General features: G+C 43.2%; 2 protein-coding genes across 3 annotated transcripts in view; both read right to left on the bottom strand.

Moving 5' to 3' along the window:
- Positions 1-17723, bottom strand: part of LOC108093123 (ecdysone-induced protein 78C) — a 34024-nt gene that overhangs the window by 6587 nt on the left and 9714 nt on the right. Inside the window, exon 1 of one of the 2 annotated variants that reach the window (XR_001771468.1) lies at positions 13073-13571. The exons of the other annotated variant lie outside the window; for it this stretch is intronic. The gene's annotated coding sequence lies outside the window, so the exon portion shown is untranslated. Of the gene's footprint in view, positions 1-13072; positions 13572-17723 lie in introns of those variants that run through there. 2 annotated transcript variants of the gene reach the window in all.
- LOC122320905 lies at positions 387-16502 on the bottom strand. The gene is made up of 3 exons (XM_043209547.1): positions 16382-16502; positions 15336-15513; positions 387-2172 (listed from the first exon to the last, which is right to left on the bottom strand). Exons 1-3 carry the CDS (start codon positions 16500-16502, stop codon positions 1590-1592), a joined length of 882 nt encoding a protein of 293 aa, XP_043065482.1. The 3' UTR covers positions 387-1589.

Genomic DNA, 17723 nt, shown 5'->3' with positions numbered 1-17723 from the left:
CCAACTGCCAACAGGCAACAGCAACAACAACAATAAAAGCAACAACAACAACAAGAGCAACATCAAACTGGCAAAGTTCCGTGCCGTAGTAACACATGCACAGACACGGATGTATACATAATATATAGTTGATATTTTTTCGGCTTTATCGTGCGCATGAATGGCCCCTCCCCCTTCCTCTACTCCCACCTCCCCCTTCTGCCCCACCCTTGGCATAACCCTCATTCCGCCAACAAACCCCCTTCCAACCAACTGGTGACCTCGTTTGAGGTCGTTCGTTCACCTGTCGCTGCTGGCTGCACTTTATGCACTCTACATTTGCATGACTGCCCGGGTGTGCCAGTGTGTGTGTGTGCTACATACGTGTGCACCAGTGTGTGTGTGTGAGTGTGTTTACCCAGTTACGAAATTGTCCAAAATGCTGCGGCTTACTGCCGGGTGAAAGTTTGTTGTTTGTTTGCCGTGCTTCGAAACGAGGAAGCTAGAGCAATACTCTTGGAAAAATAAATAACAGAGTGATATATTTATTATCTTGCCTTAATCTTCAAATAACCTACTTAAAAGTATTAAAGAAGTTTGGGAATCTTTAAAATAATAACTTAAAAGTTTAAATTGAATTTTTATTGCATTTAGTTTGTAAGTTTTAGTTTGGTTATTTTATTTTAGTTCAACAAGCATTATGGCATTCCAAAGTTGATATTAACGTATTACAAAATAAATTTCTTCTTTTCCTATTTAGCCAAAATACATAGGAGATACCAAACCCAAAAGACTCTACGAAACTCACTCCAATTCGAACTCCAATTTTCTCGGAATGACACGGGGAAAAGTGTATGAACTTTTTGTGGCGTGTACGAATTTCGTACTACGAAACTAAACATTACTTTTGAAGCTTCTTTTGTTTGTTTTCATATGCACCTGGGTGTGCCAGTCAGCGAGTGTTTGCGAGTGTCGCTCTATCTGGAACAGCTAAAATTGTTAGTTGCGTGCTAAATTTGTTGCTTTCTGCCGGCGGTGGCAGCAGCAGCAAAAGCAGCAACAACAACAATTCACACGCAGCAACCGCCCACACGCTCGAGGCAACAACAACGCTAACAATAAAAACAACATAAGCGGCAACAACAACAACAACAACAACAACAACAACAGCCAACTGGAAAATTGTGTCAAGCAATTTGCGTAAATTATCGCCATGTTGTTGGGCGCTGCTCGCTGGCTTTTGCCTATTCGCTCAGCTCAGTCTATTCATGAGGACAATTGCAGTTTAATGACCGCTCAAATTAACTCTGCCTCACTTCGATTTGCCGTGACACATATTTATTTGATTTGATTTTGCCCCGATTGCAGTTGGTCCTAAGGCAAATTACCTTTCCCACACACAAGCGAATCTTAAATTAACATCTCAAGTTGGCTGGATGTAATGCACAAAAGGTTTTGTTGAGCCCTGTTTTCTTAGTTTAGTTGTAAAATTATTTTTATTTGGTTTTGTGTGGTATTTGTATAAAGTATTGTGTAACAATTATGTTGTTTGTAGTGTTTATAAAGTTTTTATAAATATAAAACATTTAACAGTAGATAACAACAAAACTTTAGTCCCTGTTAGAAGGACAATTTTTCACTTTTTGGGGATAATCACACACAAATAACTCCCGATCGAACCATTTGCCCAGCTCACAGAAACCCAAAACAGGACATTTCTCAATGCAGGTGTAAAAGAATCTGCAATGCTGTGGATGAGCAATAAACTCGCCAGCGAAACGACATGTCACATCATTGGCACAAGGACCTGAAGGTCCTGGAGTTGACGGGGTTTCCCCTGGAGTTCCCGGAGTTCCTGGAGTCGGAGTTGGAGTAACCGATCCCGAACAAGTGCCATCCAATCTTGGACACTGACCGTTCACACAGGTCTTCAAGTTGATATCGAAGATCATGCCCGAATTACATTTCACTTTCTGCGCAAACCCATTGCCGCACAAATAGTAACTCGTGCAATCCTCACAATCTGGAACCAGTTGGCCAACTTCTTGACCCGAACAAACGCAGATACCATCCGCACCGCAGGGAAAAACTTGACCAAAGGTTGGAATAATTCCAAGGATCAAAAGTCCTGTCAAGTATATCAGCACTGCAAAATACGAGTGTATCCTTTGAAGTAATTCAAATCGAATCCATCTAATGCTCACCCAACTTCATGCTCTTAGCAATAAGTTAGAATCCCAACTAAACCAATGCGAAAAGTAGAAGCCATTTTATAGGCATTTAATAGTTACATAATTGCTAAGCAAACTGCTGCATTGTTGCAATCTATTTACTTTGCAGTTGACCCAACTAGCACGGGTACTTTTCGCATCGAACGGACGTTTATTTCTACTCCAGATAAGTGAGTCATCAATATTTGTTTTATAACCAATCATCGCAGAAAGATATTAGGCTGGATAAAAGTGAGCCGAGCCGAGGAAAAGCCTCATATGTACAGCACGTGTTCGCACATTTACGTTTTGGGGGCAGGGCAAACAGTCAGAATATGAATAAAAAATCGAGCGAGAAATCAAAGGCAGCCAGCGGCAGCAGAGCGGCCATATATGCAAATTTTGAACTGACCTACTCCCATAAGAAAATCAAATAAAGCCAAGCGAAACGAAACGAAACAAAACGAAGCGAAACTAAAACGAACCGAAACGAGTTGCGGGAATAGAGAACGGGGCGGTAATATCAAAATTCCAAAGAGCTGGCAAATATTTATGCAAATCCGGCGCAGAGGGCGTCGATCTCGAGCCAATCAATCAGATTTTGTGAGTAATTCGAACGGCAGGAGGCTGACAGATTCCGAGGCAAATTGCGGGCAATTAGCGGGCACTTGGAGAAAGGCTTTCCCGTGAAGTGTAAATGGAATGGAAATGCGACAATGAAACCCTTCTTTTTTTTTGGGTTGATTGTGATGCCTCCATTCACATGCTCATCTAAGCTGCTGACCCGCCTTCAAAATAACTTTGGAACTGAAGAACCCCAACTCCCGATTCCCGATTCACAGCGACCACTCACATATTCTCGTATCTACGTATACATAATTCACTTAAGCGCGCTCAACGAAGCGAGATGAATGACCTCAATTTGAATAGTTGTCCATATAGCCAAAGTTTCCCCCCCTCCCACCGATTTTCGCCTCGCTCTTTTGGGTGCCATTTAAATCAACAAAAGCCGCCGCCTACTTTTTTCTTCTGATATTTTTTTTTGACAATCTCTCGGCCTCACTTCTTTTACGTTCTGTTTTCATGTTGATTGCATTCTTGTAAAATTATTCAAATGCTCCACAATTTTCGGGGCCAGTTTTCTCCCATAAAGCTCGAATCGGGGTTATAATTATAGTGCTGAAAGGAGTGGCTGCCCCGACGCCTTCCTCCATCTCTGTTGGCATCGTTATAACCATCACCATCACCATCATCATCATTATGATCATCATCATCATCGCTGTCGCAGTCGTTGCCGCTGGCATCGTTTTTCTTTTTTATCTATTTGACACAATTCTCTGGGCAAAGTTGAGCTAGCCCCTTCACTCCGCCCGGATTTTTGTTTAGTGACACAGTTTATATGGCGTTCTCTTTTTCTGTTCTCTGTTTTTTGTTTTTTGTTGTTGTTTTTGTTTTTGTTTTGACTACCTAATTAGATAACGAAAGAGAATCCTGGGTGGTTGGGTACTCGCTGATGGAGTGGTTAGATCGAAAATAGCAGAGAATACCCCTCTAATGGCCAGAAATTTAGATAAATTGCCAGCGACAAGGTTTCATCAGAAATCTGTAATAACTGGCGCGCTTCACGTCCGGCCATAAACATATCAATTAGCCAGCAGCTTAACGCAGATTATCGTTAGCTGGCTGCTAACCGCCAAATATATAAAATCACTGGGAGAAATGGGGTTATACATGTCAAGAAATCAGGAATTGATTAATAGTAAAATCTTTAAAGTTTTTTAGAATATATTATCGTAAAAAAAATATATTCGACTTTGGTAAAATGGTATAAAAGTAAATATATTAAAAAAAATAATAATTGTATATTTTTTTGAGTGTAGATACCATTATGCGTATATTGAACTTGCTTGGAAAATAATTCTCAGAAACCATAGCTATTTTAGAATCGTGATGAAAAAAAAATTAAAGCAAAAACGATTTAAGGCACTAAACTGCATAATTAGTGTTTATTTTTTCCTGTGCACATTTGGCGGAATTACCACATCATTAAACGTATTTTGAACCTGCTCGAAAAAGCATTTTCTTAAACCGCATTTATGTGCTGCTGCGCCAGAATCGAAAATAAAATTCAGCCTCGAATTAAGCATGCAAAATACAAAATTAAAGCGGCCAGAATCAAAATCGTTTAACTGCCGGAAGCGATTCTAACTGTAAACCAAAAGCGGGCAAACAAGTCGAGGGCAACGCGGCGTATGAGTAATACCGTCGAATTATCGCCGCGAGACGTGAGACTTCGAGCGTTCTTATCAAATATTTGTACTAAAATGTGCGGCTAAATTGAAACAAAGCTAAACAACAAATAAAAGTCAGATGGACAGAAGCAGCTAGCCAGAAAAAATAAAACGAAATGAAAATAAAGCAAGGGAAAAACGACAAAAAATAGCGGAGGCAAAATAGGTTTTTTGATGCTCCAATTTGATAAGCGCCGAGCGCATTAGCAATTAGCGAATTAAATGCCAGCCCAACGAACGCGCGTTTGTGCTATAAATGTTTCAATGAACTAAAAAAGCCTTCGCGGATCCCATCTATCTGGCCGAGGGAGCCTTAATGAAAAAACAAACAATTAAATTAGCCAAGAGGCGAACGTCATTCCTCCGAAGACAAAAATGCGAATCGACAGGGCGAAACTAGAACGCCGCCACATTTGTGAAATGCCAAAGACACACGCATCTACAGCTACACTTTAATGCCGGTGCTGGCGATGGGATACAGATACAGATACAGATACAGATACACTCGGCAGATACACTCGGCAGATGAGATCAACGCTCCCAGTAGATCCGTCGATCGTCGATCGTCGATCGCCGGGTGATCGATCGTTAGGGCAGCTGCCAGCCTGCCAGCCAGCCAATCCAATCGAATCGAACCAAGCCAATCCGACCCGTGATTGATTGAATTAATAATACGAATTAACAGCGCCAAGTAGGTAAGATCAACGATCGCGAATTAAGTGGAACGCACGGCGTGCGTTTCGTGGGCGCTTTCATCTGCAGAAGCTGCCGGAGTGTCTACTCGCATCACAACACCACAGATGCGGATCACAACAGCAGATAATAGCCCTCATCCATGTGGATCGATAGCCAAAGTCAGAAGCTGTGTTCCCTAATGGGGTAATGGGCTCTCTCAACACACCTAGAATATTTCTTGGAAAGTATCTATAAATCTTGTGGTGAACAAATACCAATCCCTAAGCTTACCACCAAATTTGCAACTCTTAAAAATTTGGGAAAAATTAATAAAATAGGTTTAACATAAATTTATTGAATGATGGTGTTTTTTTTTTAGAAATGATCACTTATCTATAAGAAAGTTTTTGAAGAAAATTACCAAAATAGAATCTTTATAAGCTCTGCTTTTGTATATTCTGAGAAAGTGTGACACCTCGAGAGCTATTGAGCTGATCATAAATATATCAAGTAAGATTATAAGAACATTGCCTTGAGAGAACAATTACAAAATCAATCATCCTTTGATGACAGTGTTTTTTTTGGGAATGATAATTAAGATATACCATATGCAAAGAGCAATTATTTAGAATCAAGATTTTTTATACAATAAAGTCATTGATTGCCAATTGAAAAATGAATATTACAAGATACTATTAAAATGTAATTCCTTAAACGACTTTTCTGACTAGTTAAAGTAATATTTAATTGAATATGTAATCACTTTATCGATCCGTGTCTTAGGTTGGCCCCTCGATTTGCTGATCCCATGTAAGACCCGTCGCATTTCCTCCGAATCTCGGCATAATCAGATCCCGCCGAGCGGCGCATCGATATCAGCAGCTTCCTGTCCTGACCGACGGACGGCCCCTACTGTCTCAGCATAATAAGATCAACATCGGATCCGTCACCATATTGTCAATGAAAGTCAACAAGAGTCGTTGTCTTCATTATGGGGAGGAGCACACTCACAGATACTCCGCACACAGCCAGACGATCATTGACCGGCGGACGTAGAGTTGCAAGCGCGTGAGTGATTTCCCCGGTTCCCTTCCCCCAAAATCCCCCCGAGATCCCCTCAAGATGTTCCTCCGATTCCCCAGATCGCCCGATCCTTTCAGGGCACTGGCCATTAGCCATCGATCGGGGATCGGGGATCGAGGGGAGATCGGGAGCGAGGGAACCAGTGCGTTGAACTATAAACGTCGCTCTTCGTTTCATTCTTGACTTTTTGCTGTGCGTCGTTTGGCAACGTCATCGTCATCAGCAGGCGATTACGATCGTCATCATTATGAGAGTATGAGAGTCGTCTGGCCTGGAGTTTTGTGCCTGCTTGTTTTGCAATATCATAATCAGTGGGCCCTCACTCCTCGTTCCCCTCCAATCCTCCCTGCTTCCCTCCTTTTCGCTGCTCTGCTCATTTAGCAATTCGGATTCGGTGCAACGAACGCGAATTTTCGGTCTTTTTTCGGGTACATTTCGGTGAGTTGTTCTGACTCCGTATCTGTATCTTTCCAGCGAGTTGTTCACTCTTGCACAGTGAATAAACTTTATATATTCTTAAGTTCGATTTAAAGATTTTAAAAAATGTATTAAGATTTAAATAAGAATTTAATTTGATTTAAATTTTTGGCTAAAGTTGCTATTTCCATTTTTAATATCTACTTTCATGAAGTTGTGAATATTGTGGCTGTTCTTTTAATTTTAAGCTAAAAGCCATCTGTTTTTCTCTAAGTGCCGATCGATCAGCTGCGGTTGGCTGATGTTGCTGGTGAGTTGGTGTTGCTGCTGTTTTTTTTTTTGGTGTTGCCGCTGCTGCTGCTGCTGCTGCTGCTGCTTTTGCCTTGAGGTCGATCCCTTTGTGGGCTCTGCTCTGCTTGCGGATTGCTATCAAAATGCAGCGCTGTCGGTGCTTCACCCTTTGCAGTCGCCTTGCCGCCGTCTGTCCGCTCCACCTCCTCCTCCATCTCCCCCCTGCCTTCTCCCCTCCTCCCCCTCTTCATCCTCCAGCTCTGTCCGTCCGTCCGTTCCTCCGTCCGTCCGTAAAGTGTCAATGCACTTGTTCTTGTTTCAACCAGCAGCGCATTTATGTGCGCGTGTGTGCCTTTGTGTGCGCTCCTCTGTTTTCTCTGTTTGCGATTGTGTGTGATTGTGTGTGATTGTGTTTGCCGGCGCAGTGCGTGTGTGCTTGACTGCGTCGTCTTCACGTGCGTCGCCTCCTGCTGTTTGGCTGACCCCCACTCCCCCATCCCCCCGTCCACCCCCTCTCAGTGTAAGACCCTGGCCAAGCAGAAGCCTCCTCCTGCTTCCCCTCCGCCTTTGGGCACCCAGGTTGCTCAATCCTTTCTGCTTTCCGTTTTTCAAGCACTGTTCCTCCAGAAAACCTTGGCACTTGCAAAAGGCAGACCCACTTTTAGCCATGCATTCAGGTTAAGAAATTAAGCACATATAAAATATGTTTAAAATAATAGTATACAGAGGGTTAGATGTCTTTAAATTATTCAGAGATATGTTGCTCACCATTCGTATTTCATTTAAATTTCAATATATATAAAAAAAGTTGATATAAAAAAACTGAATAAATTATCTAATAGAAAATACAAATTAAAAATATTTATTATTTGTATTAGTTCTTAAAATATAATTTTGAGTAACGACTGGATTTCTTCTGGTGTACTCTATCCCTCTCCTTGCAACGTCGTCGCCTGTTCGTCGTCTGCCTCGAGTGCCTGGCAGCCCCCCTCTGTTCCGCCCCTGGGTCTTTGGTTTGGCTGCCTCCCTTCTGCACCCCCTTTTACCCCCCCCTGGAACGCCCCTGCAGCTGGGTCGTTGCTTCGTTTGTTCGCTGGCTGCCTTTGCACTTTGGTGCATCCTTGTCTGGCGTTTGAACTTTTTGTGCTGCGTTGTTTGGCGTGCAATCTTTGTTCGGCAGACGTCTGGCTCGCACTGGTGTGAGTGGGTATCTGTGTGAGTGCGTGTGTGCTCGGGTGTATCTGTGTGTGTGTGCTTTGGCATTTGACTCCATTTAAAGTTTGTTTCGCTTTATTTTGCAAATAAAATTAACTCCAGCGATTGCCACAGCGTGGAAGTGCAAGTGAAAATTGCTGAGAATGGAGTTGCCAACTGCTGTTGTTGTCTCTTTCCGTTTCGTTCTGTCTCTTTCCCACCTCCTTGCTGATTGCTTTTTGTGGCACCTACCTACCCCTCACCCCCTTACCCCTTCCCCATCTACCATCATCCATAAACCCATGCAACGTCTGGCGTTTGCTAATGAGCTGAGCTAGCTACGCATAAATATGAAATGGGCACACATTAGCTCAAGGGTTAGCAGTTTTCCAGGGGGGGAAAAGTGGAGGGGAAAACACTGAGGAGGATCTGAGAGGGCAGTGGATTGCAGACCCCAATGCTAAGTGCTTTAAATGGACTTCAGCGGAGAGATTTACTATGCAAAGTGCGGCCGGAACTTAAGATCTTACATACATAAGTTATTGGTGTACTTTAAAAGATGTAAATGCATTTGTTAAGTTACCAGAAATACCCAATTCATCACTACTATTTCTTTAAAAGGTAATCCAAATATTAGTTATTACTTAATGAGCTTTTATGTTATCACAGAAACCTCATCAAATGATTTTGTTAAGCAAATGTGTTAAGTTTTTCCCTGCACCAAAAGAGTTAAAGTTGTTACAAAGACAATTTACATCCATTTGAAACAACCTACTAAGGTGTTTGGACATAAAAACCAGCCTCAATTCGATACAGCTTAATTAAGACAATTTGCCAAGTTAATAGCTGCGCCTAGTTTAACCCAAAATCGCCGCTCGAAATCATGTTAGGCGTGTTTAAAGTCAAAGTTTGGCCGCAGACATTTCCCAGCGACCCCGATCCACGCGTTTAACCCACTTTAAACTTGTCTGTTTTCGGGGCACACAGTCACAGTCATTAGCCAGCCGACAAAAACTCCATCTTTATCTGCGGATCCATCGCATGTCTCATCGGCCGGAGACGAAGCCTCGAAAACAGCCTCTGTTTTTTTGTTGTTTCTTCTGTGTTTTTTTTTTTTTTTCTTTGCCCCAAGCTCCGCTGAGAGCCATCAACAGCATTTAATAGGCTCATCAACACACGGAGTCATCGCTGCAGCTCCACCCAAGCAAATCCCCCCCGAAGACCCCCTAGAAAACCGACTCAGAACCACCTGTACAACATTTTAATACGTTTTGTAATAAAAACAGACGTCATTAAATGGCGGCTCGCAAGTAACTGACGAGATACGCTTCTGCGACTCCAGCACCTTCTAACTTCCCCTCGAGTGTGCAATACACCCGCCCACCCCCTTGCCACGCCCACGAAACAGTTACTGCCGACGCCCCTGTCCATTCCACTTAGAGTTCAGTTCAGTTCGGTTCGGTTTGGCTTAGTTCTCTGGGGTTTGGATTCTACATCCACTCGGTTCTCAGTTCTCGGTTCTCAGTTCTCGGTTCTGTTCTGTTTAGCGCCCTGAATGGAGCAGCCGAGTCGTCTCCATTTGTGGCAGACCCCAGTCGGATACATATATGTAGTCACATATATATATGTTTATAGCTTTAGCCTCAGTCTGTCAATCACATGTTGTTAGTGCACTTTGAAAAATAACTGATCTACCAAACAGAAGAATATTACAACTGTGGTATAATGCACCATAAGAAAATGTGTTAGAAATATATTTTGTTTTTTCGTCCCCTTATTTAATTGTAATTAGCTCATTTCCCTCAAGGTGGTCGTAAAGTATTTATTTTTATAGAGCAGAACACTGCTTAAAAACTTTACACATGTTTTAAGGTAATAAGTTATTAGTTTGTTTTGACAGAAAGATGTTTTAATTGCGAATTCAAGGTATTGTGAAATAGTTTTAAAATGCACTGAAAATGTGTTTTAAAATTATTTTAAAAATATAAATCAGTCAGAAAGTAAGGTCATTTTTTAATGGCTAAATAAATAATAGTTTCAGTTATATATTTTTTTCTCAGTGTTAAGTGCTAACACAACATTAAATGCATTTAATAAACGGATATTTAGCGTGCTTCTGTTTCTTCATCAACAGCATGATTATCATTTGCGGTTGGGCTCGCCACCTTGCCTCATTTGTGGTCGGATCCAAAGGCTTCGAGTGCAAGTATAACACAGTACGAGTATCTATGCTGTGCATTCTGAAGACCAGAGATCCGAGAGCTGCGAGTGAGGGCGTCTGGCAGTTGGGTTCTTAGTTCTTGGTTCTTAGAATTTAGAGGTCACTCGTGTTCAGCTACCACTCGACTGCAACTGCAACTCGACTGGGTATCAGCTTGGGTATCTCTTTGTTACTGTTTCTCGACCTGCCAATGCAGCCAAGCGAATCATTCTGCGGCGGCTGCCAGTCCAAATCAAAACTGAAACAGTTTGCGGTATATTCTTGGCACAAAACTGTCAATTATGACGAGGGCTAACCAAACACAATCCATTGGCCCCAAAATGGTTTTGAAAGTTCACCCATTCGAGTGGCGAAACTCTGACGGCTCTTCCTCTCTGCAGAATGGTATGGAATATTTGACTATTTGGTCATCCGACCAATCCGACAAATCCATATAAGTTCATTAATGTCAACGGACAATGCGAACCCACCCATTCGCCCGCTAATGACACACAAAGCAGACGAAATAAAATTATAATGAATAAATAACAAGGAACACAAGCGCACAAACAGAGCGCGATATGCGGAGAGATACAAATGTATCTGCTGCTGGCTGGCTGGCTTGCAAAAGAAATATGTAGGTCAATTTTGTAATAAACTAGACGGCAAAAGGCAGAAGTTTGTGCGAGATTCCCAGTTACCCCGCTTTCCAGCTGCCCAGCTTCCCAGCCAGAATCCGTCGGAATTAGAGCTGCAAATGATTTCGGCTGATTCCAGGCGGCACCCAGAGTTATGACCCCCTCTCTCTTTTGGCTCTATTCTTTTTTTTTTTGTTTGTGGCCAAGTCTTTTGGCCAAGTCAATTACCCTGAGTTGGGTAATTGGCCCCAGTGCCGCTCGCAGCTTAACTGTTAATGGGCGCTTGACTTGGCTTAACGGTAACAGAAGCCACCGCTCTGCGACTTTTTTGGTCAATGAGCTTCGGATTTGGATTCAGATTCAGATACAGATACAGATACAGATGCCGCCTATCTGGGTATCTGGGTATCTGAGTAACTGAGTAACCGAGTATCTCATGGATACATATAATATTTTAGTGGCTGTGCTAGTTTAGCCCCGCTCGGCAGATGATTTCATGCTTTTGAGATTTAATTGTTATTCATTCGCTCTGTCGTCTGTGTGTTCGTGCTTTTTTTTATATTTCGTTTTTATTTTTTTTTTGTTTTTGTTTCTCTGCCTTACGTTTTAGTTTCATTTTTGGCTTTGGCCAAACCTTGAACCGCACGCGTTCAGTTTATTGGCCGCTTTTTTACTACAAATACCGTTCGTTCGCTTCGCTTGGCTTCGACTGACTTTTCGATGATGACGCCGGCGAACGTTGATTATGACGATAAATATCATCATCGGCGTTCTGTTGGTTATTCGGTGGGTAGGCAGGTATATATTTGCCCAGGCCCAGGTATGTATCTAAGTCCTCCTTTTCCTGCTCCTGCTCCCTCGCCCATGATAAAGGTGAAGCCTGGCCAAAAAGTTGCTGCCTACTTAACCCAGTTGTTCTGGCATATCAATTATGTATTACTGCTTTTGCTTACCCTTTGCCTCGAGCAATTTAATTTGCCCAACTAATTTCCAGAGATTTATACTTTAGGGTATCTATGGCATAACTATCTAAGGTTGATGCAGACAACTAAATAAGAAGTTATAAAAGTAACTTAAAGATTCCCAGATGAGGCTTCGTTTTAATCATGAATGGTTAGTATACATGCTATAGGGTTTTATAAACAATTTAAATAAATTATCTTTCCATACGTTTGCTATATTCTAGGGTATTCCCCAGTCGAGATTTCCCCGGACATTGCATTTGATTCGCTTAGCAAAAAGCTGAAAACGCACAAGGACAACACTTAATGTTAATGAACTCGGCAAACAAGTGCACGAGTGTGAGTTCGAGTATCTCCAACTGTATCTGTGTATCCACGTATCTATGTATCTATGTAGCTATGTATCTCGGGGCATTGTTTGTATAGTTTTGCGAATTTGTCAACTATTTTATGCGAGGCCCCGGCCATATCGTATGTATGTGGCTAGATATGTAGATAGCCCGTGGCCGTACACACATAATGGCCACGAACCGATACAAATACAAATGTACACATGCACAGGCCGAGATTCGTCGAGATTCGTTCGAGATCCAAACGAAACCCGAGCTGAAGTCGCAGAAGCAGCTGCCATTTGGCCCTAATAGGAATCGGCTCTATGCACCTGTTCGTTCGCCTGGCTTTTTATGTTTCCGGTTCTGATTAGAAGCGGCAGCGGGAATCTCGATCCCGAGGAATGCAAATCAATTGCCCCACGGGCCAAAGGAGTCAAATCAAAACAGAAACGCACACACAAAAAAAAAAGAAAAACAAGAAGGAAAAGAAAAACGCCCAACCAGTTTCGCAATGCAAACCAGTTTTCCTCATTTTTTTTTTTTTTTTTGGGGGAGCCCAGTTGATGCAAAGGAAAATGGCAATTGGCGAGCGAATAGGAAGTAAAATTGGCCCACCACAAAGACACAGGAAGTGCGCTGACCCCGCGATTCGAGTGATTAGTCAGCCGATTGTCGAGTGATAACTCGATATTGCGTATACGCCATGTATGCTAAATACACACACAAACACACACACTCGCACAGCTTCTGTAACCCCGGATTTTCCCCCGGAAATGAAGCGAATAAAAAAAAGCATTTACCATTCAACTCCTGCCGCGGTGGGTATCCAAAAATAGGCTCCTTCACGATTTAAAATTCGGAAACTTCACTTAAGCTGGTTTTCTTTTCTTTTTCTTTTCTTTCTTATTTTTTTGCTTTAATTTCACTGCTCTGCTTTTGTTAAATTTTATTTTATTTTTGGGGCTAAAGAAGAGGAGTTCTTCTGCTCTGCTGGGGTTTTGAAATTCAAATCACACAATGCCCCGAAATCAATTTATGCAACCGCGAGAGGGTGCGGGTGTTTGGGCTTCAATATATATCTGTATTTCGCATTGAACGCACTTTTTTTATGTGGAGTTTTAGGCCGCGAATTGATACACAGAACGATGTTTGTTTGATTGCCAGCCAGCGTTGTTGCTGCTGGGTGGGGTGTTGCTGCTGCTGTTGCTTGATGTTGCTGCTGTTGCTGCCTGATGTTGCTGCCACTATATAATATTAAATTTTCGGAGCGTGTGCCGCGCGCTTTGAGCAACGAGAGACAACTGAAAACGACAGCGAAACGAAGGCAACGAAAAGTGGCCAACGCCGCACGCCTCTGCCGCTGTCGCAGTCGCTGCCGCTGCCGGCGTCGCTGCTTGAGCCGACGCAGGCAGTGGGGCCAAAGCTTTTACAGCTGAAGAATACACCAAGCAAAACAAAGAAGCGAAAAGAGCAGGCGGCTTGAAAATCGAAAAGGGATGGGGCTAAAAGAGCGAGAGAGAGGCCTATAGAAATCAGAAAGAGACGGCTGGAAAGAGAGCGCGGAGAGAGCTTTTGGCGAGGCAGAACTTTCGAGTGCAGCAGGAAGCGTTGCAGTTGCAGCGACGCCGGCAGAGCACCAATTGAAATTGAGTAACAAGATTTGTTGATGTTGCTGCTGTGTATGTTGCATGCAACTGCTGCTGCTGTTGCTGCTGCTGCTGCAATCTCTTGCTGCTGCTGCAAAGAAAAAAAGCTGTCTAACCGGTGTTAGATGCATTTGCATCTTTTTTTTACACGTTTTTCCTCAGCAGTTTGGCAACGTGGCCGCTGGCACAAAAAATCAAAATGAAAAACGAGCCAAGGAAAAGGCAGCCTCAGCTTTAGTCGAAGTTACATAAGCCTTGATTTAGATGATGGCTTAAATGTGCATGTATGCGTGAGCTTTGCAATAAGGAAGTGACTTTTCATGTCAGTGTTGCTGTTGTCGTTGTTGTTGCTGCTGATGTTGCTGTTGTTGCTGGTGTTGCAGTTGCTTGGCTTTTTCTTGGATCTGATTGCCCGGGGACAACAGGACGCATCGCTTGACAATTTCCTGCTTCACAGTCACTTTTCGATAGTTTTCCCACACAAACCGAATGACATCCGCTGGTTATTTGAAAATCAAGTCGATTTGCAATGAAAGTTTCGCCTTTGATAGGCTAAACGAGGCCGGGAAAGTTTCGTACACTTATGCAAGGCAAGTCACTGAGGAAAATGGTAACTACAACTATTGAATATTGAAAAATAAAATTGGATTTATTAGCATACCAAATTTGGAATTATTTCATACCAGCTATAATAAACACATTAATATACTTTACGAGTGCTATTATCAGGGCTTACTTCACATAGCCCGTAATTAAAAGAGGTATAAAACCACTTTTGAAGATTTAAAATTCACATTAGCTCTTGTTTTTGCATAATGAAGCCAACTAATTGAGGCCCTAACTAGTGCTAAACATGGGTGAAAATGCACTTTGGCTAAACCCCATATTATAGGTAAATGCAATAGAGTAGTTCTGGCTAATTTACAACATGCAGCGGTTAAATGTGTTTCAAGAATCGTATTATGAGCGGTTCCCTCTAACCCCGAACACTTCGCCGCTTCCTTTGGATTCTCGGGCAATCTGTACATCCCACTGCCCCTGGAAATTGCACGCGTCTCAAGTGCCGACTTCCTCCAGCGAGCGATGCAACAACCCCCCTTTCCAGCCCCCCCAAATGCCCATGCCCATGCCCGTGCCCTTTTTGGCATGTCAGGCACGTCTTAACACGCTGCCAGTTTTGATTTAATTTAGTAGCAACTTAAGATGAGGCGAAGGCTGGGGGAACTCGGGCACTCGGCGGAGCAGGAGGGAGCCACCATCGATCACGCTTCTCCGGCACCATAGCTATTGCCCTCATCATCAGCGTGGTCTTTATCGTTTCCATAAGGCTGTGCATTGAGATCAGGCGCAGATCAGCAGTCCGAGCAATTTACCATGCAACCTCAACCGCCGTCTTCAGCTTGATTAAGCAGTTAACTCGGAAACGGAGGAGCGGCGGAAGGTGGAAGGTGTTCCCAACAAGCCGTCAAAGTGGCCGCCACCATGATGATCATCATCATCGCCACCATCACCGTCATCTGTGGCCACACTCGAGAGCACACAGCTCCCCGCCTTTTCCTTGGCCCCTTTTTCCCCGGCCAAAAGGTCAACGCATTCTGCAAAATCGTAAAGGGAAATGCCACACAACAGCGGCAACAGCAACAGCAACATCAGCGGCAACAGCAGCAACATGGAAGCGGCGTGTTAATTGAAGACAGGCACCCCGGCAAAAGGGGGTTTCGAATGAGGCAGAAGAAGAAGAAGAGCGGGAGGGGGTAGGGGGTATAGCTTCATAGCTATATAGTATAGCTGGCCAGCCTGTTCGAAATCCAAAACGCTTCACTGATTTCTGCGTTGGCAGCGGCAGCGGCAACTCGCCGTAATGCAATGGTTGCTGCTGCTGCTGCCACCGCAGCGGCATTTGAAGTTGCTTCCTCATTTCTGTGGCATGCACAAGCTCATAACAGTGCACCAGGAGAAATTACTACCAACGAACTTATAAATATTCACAGAAAGAGGAAAGCTAATTAGCCACTGATAGCAGAAACAATTAAATATATAAAACATATAAAAATCAGCATAACGATAAAGCTAATTGGTATGTTTTTAATGAAGCAAAGAGATAAAAATATAATAAGTTACTCAAGCCACTGGTAATTCGTTGACTTTTCCCCACGTGTAGACTTTGATCTCAGCCTGATTTCCCGCTTCTGGCCATTTCAATTACAGCAAAAAAGACTTTTCCCGGCTTTGCATAGAACCAGCTGCAGTCCGCCCATTAAACTGCACCAAATTGGTCAAGTTTCGGCGTCTTCCGGGTGGCAGTTAGCCATCAACGACGCGTGAAGTGGCAGATGCAGCAGCAATATCATCAGCATTGCAGCAGCAGCAGCAACACCATCGAGTGCAGCAGCAACCCAAACAGCTGCTTATGTTATTGGCAGCTTAATCGAGGCACTTCAGCTCCCCAATTGCGCTCCCCACTTGGCTGATAATGCCCTGGCACTCGGTATCGTTGACGTCGATGGCCAGAATCGCGGAAGCGCCAAGAAAAATGCGTGCTGCTGTTGCTGCTGCTGTTGCTGTTGTTGCTGGTGTTGCTCATCTTGGTGTTGTTGCCGCTGGGCGTTGAACCCAAAGGCGGGTGCAATTGCCGCCGCCTCGGGCGATGCGTTGTCAACTATGTACTTGTGGGGATGGTGGGGTTGTGGGGGGAAGTGGGGGGAATTATGGGGAATGGCTGCGCATCATAATCATTTATTTTCGCACTAGACAACAGCTCAAAGTGCGCTGGCTAATTTTATAAACTCCTTTTCTTCTGCATCGCCAGTGATTTGTTTTTCGCTTTACATTTTTTGCATATACTCTGCTGTCTTTTTTATGATATTTACTAAGACATTCTTATGCCGGGCACGTTGGTCGGGGGTTTTTCGAGGGGGAAAAGCACTCGGAGGGGAGTCCGCAGTGACTGACATTTAGAAGTCAACGTTCGGGTGGCTTTGTTGCTGCTTTTGCGGTGGCTCTGCTGTCATTGTCTTTGTCAGCCAGCCACCCAAGCACCCACCCACCCACTGATTCACCCTCCGTTTGAAGCCCCCTCTAAGTGTGCGACATTTCTTGGCAATTTGTCCGATGGTTTACGACGTTAATTGTGTGCCGAGAGCGGGGGTTCTATAATTGCCACATGCGATTTCAATCGGACGACGACAAGGGCAATGATTGCTAATGATTTCTAATACCTTTTGATGCATATAATAAGCTGTGCTGTTTGCAAACCACAAAAACGTATCTATTCCAAGGAATTTCCCACGAACAATGACAATTTTTGTATCTTATTTGCCAATTTGCTCACCTGCGATGTTCTCATTTGGGGTAAATAGAAGCAAATTACGCATAAACTCAGTGGAAAGATACTGACTCACGAAAAATGTAAATTTCCTTAGTTGCAAGTGATGCAGAAATGTGCAAATTGCACACCAAGCTGTGAATAAACGTTTGTTGTTAAGGGTCACAGGGTTCAACAAACTCTGAGATACGCGGAATGTGATTAAGCAAAAGTATGGAAACAAAGCTTGGTTTCATTAATTTTTTGAGGATTCGAAAAGAGTCACTTAAATTCGTTTTAAGAATTTATTCACATGGCTATTTATGTGCCAGCATACGTAATTAGAGGTTCTTCAATTTATTACTATAATTTAAGCTCCCTTTTCGCCGCCAAAAGTCGCAAAATAACAGCTTTTATGATAATTATACGTTTCGGCTAGTGTTTTATTTCGTTTTTGCAAACTTAGCAAGGCGACAAGGTGTTAATTGAACTATAAATAGA

Source organism: Drosophila ficusphila, unplaced genomic scaffold, assembly GCF_018152265.1.
Source record: "Drosophila ficusphila isolate 14025-0441.05 unplaced genomic scaffold, ASM1815226v1 contig_106, whole genome shotgun sequence".
NCBI classification, from domain to species: domain Eukaryota; kingdom Metazoa; phylum Arthropoda; class Insecta; order Diptera; family Drosophilidae; genus Drosophila; species Drosophila ficusphila.
Note: the sequence above shows the minus strand (reverse complement) of the source record. Positions and strands in the feature narration are given on the sequence as shown.

Bases quoted from the DNA above. Each gene is read 5' to 3' on its own strand.
- LOC122320905 (XM_043209547.1), bottom strand. From the start codon at position 16,502: ATGAGCAACACCAGCAACAACAGCAACAGCAGCAGCAACAGCAGCACG. The intron at 15,514-16,381 runs GTGGGGAGCGCA...ACGATTTTGCAG, and splicing joins GCCAGGGCATTATCAGCCAA to AATGCGTTGACCTTTTGGCC. The intron at 2,173-15,335 runs GTTAACTGCTTA...GGTGAGCATTAG, and splicing joins CGCCGCTCCTCCGTTTCCGA to ATGGATTCGATTTGAATTAC.